This window comes from Lactuca sativa, chromosome 3 (assembly GCF_002870075.4).
Source record: "Lactuca sativa cultivar Salinas chromosome 3, Lsat_Salinas_v11, whole genome shotgun sequence".
Taxonomy (NCBI): domain Eukaryota; kingdom Viridiplantae; phylum Streptophyta; class Magnoliopsida; order Asterales; family Asteraceae; genus Lactuca; species Lactuca sativa.
The window spans coordinates 19,788,584-19,796,645 of NC_056625.2; the positions used below are offsets into that span (position 1 = coordinate 19,788,584).

At 31.4% G+C, this 8,062-nt stretch overlaps 1 protein-coding gene across 1 annotated transcript; it reads right to left on the reverse strand.

The window, feature by feature from the left end:
• Positions 1-3,664: 3,664 nt before the first annotated feature.
• On the reverse strand, positions 3,665-6,322 carry LOC111919076 (NAC domain-containing protein 43). Its single transcript, XM_023914687.3, has 3 exons — positions 5,238-6,322; positions 4,876-5,153; positions 3,665-4,642 (listed from the first exon to the last, which is right to left on the reverse strand). Exons 1-3 carry the CDS (start codon positions 5,428-5,430, stop codon positions 3,974-3,976), a joined length of 1,140 nt encoding a protein of 379 aa, XP_023770455.1. The 5' UTR covers positions 5,431-6,322; the 3' UTR covers positions 3,665-3,973.
• Between the last annotated feature and the right edge of the window lie 1,740 nt (positions 6,323-8,062).

Below are 8,062 nucleotides of genomic sequence, written 5' to 3' on the forward strand. Positions count from 1 at the left end.
ATTACTCTGATTTTCAAACAAGCATAAACAAAATCGGTCTTTTCTGGTAGTGAAAATGGGGATGTCACAATATATATATATATATATATATATATATATATATATATATATATATATATATATATATATATATATATATATATATATATATATATATATATATATATATAAAGTCATCCCCCGACACCCGTGTCGGGGGATGACTTTTGTGTGTGTGTGTGTCTAATACAAGAACTATATCTATAAAAAACATAGGGACCATTTTGTAATTTTGTCTAAGAAAGGTACTATTTCTGTAATTCTATCCAACAAAAGGTTCATTTCTGTAAATAAAGTTCAATGTAGGGACCATTACTATATAAATCAAGACCAAGGACCATTTCTGTAAAAACAAAATAAACATAAGGACCGGTTTTTTAATTCTATCTAGCAAAGGTACCATTTTTGTAATCTTGTCTAGCAAAGGTAGCATTACTTTAACACTCTTCAGCACACAAACTATTTCTATCAACAAAATTCAATGCAGGGACCATTACTATATATCTGTCAAGCACAAGGACCATTTACAGAAATGAGTTCCATACCATTACACAAGTTCAATTACACTACTACAAGTAGTGTAACAGAACCAACAATATATAACCCAATTTTTGAAAAACAGGTTCTACTTGATGCAATTCATTCCTTATCAATATTTAACCCAATTCCTAATTGGTGAACTGGAATTTATTAAAAAAATGGTATACAACCCCGTTCATTCTAATAATGTCATATCTAGTGAAATTAGAGATGGAGCATGCAGTACTTGGATTATGTCTGTAATAGAATAAGTAAAACTATAATTCATTCGGATGATGTTAACTAGCAAGTATCATGTTTATATAATCTACTTATCAGAATCATGCTATATTTAAGAGATACAAAGCAAGGTGGATAATTAGTGTCTTGTTCCATATCTTTTTCTTGTCTTGTCAGTTTCTTTACATGGTTTTTGACTATGATTCCACTTACTAGTAAATGGTTGCTCTTTCAGGTGAAGAAAATGAAGGATCTATAGTAGATGTAAAAGTTTGGGTCGGGTTAGGGTATTACCCGCAAAAAGTTGTAAAAATTATAAGTAAAAAATATATACAAACTCCTTTCTCATATATTAATATTATACAAATTGCATTTTTGTTGCATTGTCGATTCATTTATCAAGTTGGCTTAATTGTTGTTATTAGGAAAGCAGTCATGTGTAGAAAGGTTGTGAGATTGAGGTCACAGTTAACATCACACAAGAAAATTGCTATTAAATTTAAAACATATTGTAACCTAGTAAACAATGCAAAATTATATCTAACCAATGATCTCGACGGACCACTAAAGGTATATATTGTTTTATTGTTTTGTATTCTTTAACTCATAGATAGATATGTTAAAAAATAAATAAGAGAAAACATGCAATGAAAAATTGTGTTTAGATTTGATATGAGAGAAAGAAAAGAAAGACAACATGTTTAAAGATGTTAGATAGGTTGCATTTTGTCATGCATTCATTATCCACCGCTATTTTTTCATGCTTCCATATATTAATGTTAATGTTGTGTTTTGGTGTGTCAGGGACCAAAGTAAAAAAAAAACATTTATGGGTATCAACATCATGGAAGGTGGAATTGCATTCTAATTGAATACTATAAAAACAACAAAGAAAGAAAAAAAGAATGATACATATCACATTCGCGCTACCAATTCTAAGCAACCACAACACCAATTCAAATATTTATAGAATGCTGGAATAAAGAATAGATTTATACAGTTGAAGAGAAGAATCGTATGAAAAATTCAAGAAAGCAGAATCAAGAAGAAAAATCTCTATTAGGGTCGAAGCTCGATACAACGGAACAAAATAAAAAGGATGAATGAAAGGAAAAGCAACCTGTAGGTCGAAGGTCCAAGCTCGTCGGTAGTTGTGGCGCCAGAACCGGTAGCTTCATAGGAGAGACGTGTTTGGAGAGAATCGAATCACAGGAGAGGCTGCATGGTTGTTTCTTTTATCGGGGAGGCCTTTGATTTGTTTATTAGGGTAAGGGGCAACAAAGGGTAGAGAGGGGCGATGACTATGAAATCAAAGTTAGTGTGGGGATCAGAAAGTTATTTTATTGATTGGAGGGAAAGTTAAATGATTTTCATTTATTTAGAAGGAAACTAAAACTAAAATTATCTAGTAGGGATTTACACGGAGGTAAATTTTGATATTTGATGTTTGATTGAGGTAAATTTTGATATTAGTTTGAAATTTTAGTTATCAAATAGTTTTGTAATAATATTTAACTTAATTTTTGGTTTAAGTATTATAAATGATTCAAAAATTAAAATCTATTATTCATGTAATTTATTATTAGTAATAGTATGTGATTTTTATACTGCTCTTTAATTGTAGTAAAAGTTGCAACTTTTGATAAGATTTGCGACTTTTTTCTTAAAAGTTGCAATTTATAATAAAATTTGTAGCTTTTAAAAAAAAAGGTTGCAATTTTCAATAAAATTTGTAATCTTTTAAAAATAAAGTTGCAACTTTTAATAAAATTGATAAGTTTTTTAAACAAAGTTGCATTAACTCTTTTTGTGCAACCTTTTTGTTTAACGAGACCTTTTTTATAAACAAATGCAACTCTAGTAAAAATTTTGCATCTAAAAGGTCGCATTAGTCTCATTTGTAGTAGTGAGGTTTACAAACACAGAATAATTCAAAAGACTCCATGACTACTGACTATGCCGAAGATAAGGAAAAGCAACAAACAAACCCACATGCTACCTATACAAAATGTGTAAACAAATTCTACCTAAAGAAAAGACAGCATACTGCCTAATTATTTCCCAAAAACCCGATCAACATATGACCAAGTTAAGTTATCTACGTGGCCCTTGACTAAACAAACCGATTAAACCGAACACCATCGAGGTTCACTGGACGGAGTAGCGACAACATCAAACGTTTCATCAATATGGTCAAGCATATCGTAGGCTTAACAATGAGTTGTGAAGAATTTTCTCCACGTATCAAACTTGTGGCGATAGAGATGGAGAAGTACAAGAATGTGTGCTTTGGTGTTTGTGAGTGCAAAGGCTTTATGAATGGGTGGTGTGGTGTTTGATGATCCTGACACTTTTAAGAAGGCAGAGAGTAGGAACGTAAGAAGCTATTGGGGCTTACAGGCGACACTGTTACTGCCATGAGGGGGAAGAAGAGAGTGAACATGAAATAGAGGGATTTTAGGAGGGAAATTAGGAAAGTCTTGGTATTCGCCCTAATACCATGTTTGGGAATGATATTTCTTGCATTGATTAATGAGAGAATACACAATATATATATATATATATATATATATATATATATATATATATATATATATATATATATATATATATATATATATATATATATATATATATATATATATATATATATATATATATATATATATATATATATATATATACACTAGTGGGCCGATATATATCAATACATACACACGAGTGGGCCTAACCTATTTATCAACAAGGGCCAGCTATGGGCTACAGTATATACATATATACACGTACACAAATTGAACTATAAAATGAAATTAAACATCTATTTAAACTTAAAAGTGTTTCTTTTTACCTATTGACAAGTTCAATATAACTGGATTTAATCTATTGAATATGAAGCAAGTCATGTATCCTAAATGAAAATGTTGCAATACAAATAGAAAACGTATTTAATTAGTATATGGGTACATGATAATCATCCATCACCACTAAATCCATATCTCACTATCACCATTATGATTCATTCCTTCTATAGCTTTCTGTAGTCAAGGTAATGTTCCCATGTTGCGTTCTTGATGCTATTCCTATGTGTCCATCACTTTATTCTATCACTTGACTTCAATTCTGACAACTTAATATGCATTGTACTATACGTTTATTTTGCATCTTTATATATAAGTTATATTGACAAGTGGCATAGCGGATCCAGCGACGACGGTCGGGTTAAGCTCCAAATATCTAGCTCGCTGTTGCATGATGCTACGTTCCGCCTAGCTGATACATCCTGTTCATCCTTATCAACCGAAAAATCCAACTTCTCATCATTGGATTCTGATCCATAGCAAGAATACAACTGTTTTGATTCCTCCATTTGACCATTGAGCTGGGAAGCCACAAACTTGTCAAGATCCGCCCAGTTACTGATACACTCATGATCCTCCATCATTTTAGTATGAATGTTCCTTGAATGTTCCGCTTCCGCTAGTAAGTCGCTCATGGAATCATAGGTCTTGAGACTCGATCCTTGATCGAAGGTGGCTGAGCTTTCAGGAGGGGATGTGGTTAGCTGGGTGGAACTAGCGAGCCTAGGGAGGTGGAGGAACATGGGATTCACGAATTGGGTGGTGGTGAAGTTTTCGATTTCTTGTTTGCAAGACCTACTGTCCATGTACACAAGTAATTGCTCAAGAACGTCATCTTTGTTTAACAGTTGTAACTGTGCTCTGGTATCCATAGAGTCAGGTAACGATCTGTGAGGGCTCTCGAGGGATTTATGGTAATTTTTCTTCTTGAAGACACGGCATACCACCCACCCTTCTTCGTGAGTATAATCAGACATGTTTGAAGCCTGAACCAAATCCAGATTTTCGAATACAAATTAATGCTTCTTGATCATAATTCATAAGGATACACATGTGTATGTAACCATCAAATTATTTCTAAAAAGATGCTATAGTGCTCTTGGTAATGCTTCATAATCTAAAGAAAACAATGACAGTGCTCCTACCCAACTAACAGTTACTAGTGACCAGAAGAACAAAGAAAACATCATGTATTATGCTCAAAAGTCAAAGAACTTACGCTGGAATCTTGCGTAGTAATGATATTGTCGTCAAGCCTGTATTCATGCATAATATAATCAGATTTCTGGCCATGAGGAGCTCTCCCTTTGTAAAACACAAGTGTCTTCCTCATGCCGATTCTTCTAAGGCTACTGTGTACGACTTTATCTCGTCCGGTGGCTTTCCAGAAACCAGCTGCAGTGGCACGATTTGTTCGGGTCCCTGTCGGATATTTCTTGTCTTTGTGACTAAAAAAGTACCAATCATTTTGGGGGGTGGAGCCTATATTGCACTTGTCTACAACACAAACAAAAAGCTTAAATTTTTTGTTTTCAAAGAAAAAAAACTATTGATGAATGAATAAATGGAATGTACATATACCTTGGATGTCCCAGGGTTCAAGCTTATTAAGATCAACCTCTCGAATAACATCAAGATCAATCTTTTCATAAGCAACTTTCTTCCTCAGGTAGTAATGAAGAAGTTCTTCTTCTGTAGGGTGGAACCGAAACCCGGGAGGCACTTTCGACTGACCATTGACGTTCACAGATAAATCCATTTCTTCTTTTGACATAGATATGTGATTGACGAACTTCAAGGAGCATATGATATGTGCGTAAGTTTGGTTGTAAGGACTTGGATTTATACATGGACAAAAGGGTTCAAAAAGGAATCCATGAAAAGTTATGGGAAAATGGCCATCTCAACCACCTTCTTAGACCAAGTATTTTCGTTCATACCCGTAGACAACGACTGGCTTTGATATATGGGTTCTTTGAGTACAGTTTCACTTGCTAGAAAGAGAGTTAAAAAGTTACAAGAATACAAGAGATCCCAGTAGGGTCGCTCTCTAATTCGAAAACAACAAACCACCTAAGCACAACAACAACAACACACCACATAATTAAAAACAATAATTGTTGTTTATGTTGGAAAAAATCGGGTCCCAGTAGGGTGGGGTATGTTGGAATGTGAGCAGGAGACTTGCTTCCATCTTGACAACGACCTTCGACCTTAATATCTCTCAGAAAACAACAGCTCAAACCACCGTGTGTGTGTGTATGAGAGAGAGAGAGAGAGAGAGAGAGAGAGAGAGAGAGAGATCTACATATATGGGTGTGTATAACTGTGTGTATATGGTGACAAATTTCAAATAATCAATGTGCAAGGATAAGATATAATTACGTCGAAGATGATGATGGATTGATGGGAGGTTGAAATTTTTTCCATCTTTCATCATTCCGGTACCAACTACGAACGACGGCAGGTCATTACCAAACTTTAGTGCCTCGTTCACAATTTCTACATTTCACGTTTCATTTGCAATCTTTCTTTTACTATTAGTGAAAGTCTAAGTAAATAAGTTTTATCAACAATTAATTAGCTACTTTAAGTAAATGCATTTTATTATTAATTCAACTGTAACTTAATTAATATGTTTTATTATCAACAACGGCCGTTCTAACCGGTCGTTCAAAAAAAAAAACTACTAATGAAATTAATTATTTCATTGCTAAAAAGAAAAAAATGTAATACTGTTAGGAACGGATTTAATTAGCTACTAACGATGATTGACAGTTTAACTTTAATTGAAAGTGATTTTTTCATATTATTTGAAAAGATACATATTTTATGATAACAAGTGAAAAGGCAAACAAACATGTATTTTATGATAACAAGTGAAAAGGCAAACAAAGATGTTCGATTTTTTTTTTTACCATAGATCCAAAACAAAAGTAACATCTACTGATCTAATTTAATGTTTAAGTTTTTGTGTTATTGGAAATATTAATAAAAAGGTCTAAAAAATAAAATAAGATTTTTGGCATGTATTACACATTTAATTAGTCAAGTATTTTTTTATGCCTAATAGACCATTAAAATTGAGTTTACCTATCAGTTACACCATTATATGACATGATACATGAATAGCCGGTTACTTGACTGACTAAATACATAAATTCGTCAAACTTTGTTGTGTTACAGTGCTAAAAACAAACCACATATGTCAAGCCACATCAGTATGTCACTCGTAAACCGGATACAATTTCCCTTAAAACCTTTAATTAGTCGGTATTTTCTAACGTTCATGACCAGTTGAACACAAAAAATACTTGAGTGACTAAATATAAAAATTTGTCAAACTTTGTTGTGCTACAGTGCTAAAAACCCAATAAAATAATAAATCAAAATTTTGAATTTTTTTTAACAAAATAATAGTTTTTGATTTTTTTAAAACATAATTTTGATTTTTTTAAAAATATAGATTTTTTTAAAGTTTTTAGAAAACGTGATTTTTTTTAAAAAATTGAAAAAAAAAATTTAAAAATACAATTTTTTAAAAAACATTAAATTTTCAAAAATCAGTAAGTTAAAAAAAAAAAAAAAAAAAAAAAAAAAAAAAAAAAAAAAACTATAACTTGTTTACCCCAAAAAATCAACATTTTAGGTAAACATATGTATATTTTTTCAAGTGTATATATGCATATTTTTTATATTATAATATTCGTTATTAATCGTCAAAAAACTCATTTTTATTTACTAACATATAAACAAAATAGTATAATATTTTATTCTATACAAAATAAAATCTAAAAAAACAAAAAATGCTACAAAATTTCAAAAGCGTTTTCATGTCTTCATATCAAGATTTTCATATTTTCTTCAATTTATTACTTTTCGCCTCAATATTTTCCATAAACTCTTCCAAATATACAAGAAAATTAAAAAAAAATTGACGAATACAAGAACACTCACAAAAATGCATATGTATATATCATGTAAGATTCACATGTGATTATATCGTGTAAGATTCACATGTGATTATATAATGTAATATTCACATGCGATTATCTTTTAAGATTCAAATGTGAAATTTTACAAGAAAATTAACGAAGAATACTCACACAAAATGTATGTGTTCATATAGACATAATTCATATATGATTCAATTGTTATTTACATGTGAATCATATGTAATTCATATGTGATTCATTTGTAATTACATGTGATTTACTTGTGACTCAAATGTAATTCATATGTGATTTACATGTGAATCACATGTCATTAATATGAGATTAACTTGTAATTTATATGTGAATTACAAGTGATCCATATGTGAGCAACATGTAAATCGCATGTAATTCACATGTGACTCTATAAAAAAAACATTCAATGTGAATATTGTTGGATTAGGTGTCTAAGCC

Excerpts from the sequence above, each read along its gene's own strand:
- LOC111919076 (XM_023914687.3), bottom strand. The coding sequence starts at position 5,430 with ATGTCAAAAGAAGAAATGGATTTATCTGTGAACGTCAATGGTCAGTCG. Across the intron at positions 5,154-5,237 it reads TGAACCCTGGGACATCCAAG|ACAAGTGCAATATAGGCTCC; the intron begins GTATATGTACAT and ends TTTGTGTTGTAG. Across the intron at positions 4,643-4,875 it reads TTACTACGCAAGATTCCAGC|GCTTCAAACATGTCTGATTA; the intron begins GTAAGTTCTTTG and ends GATTTGGTTCAG.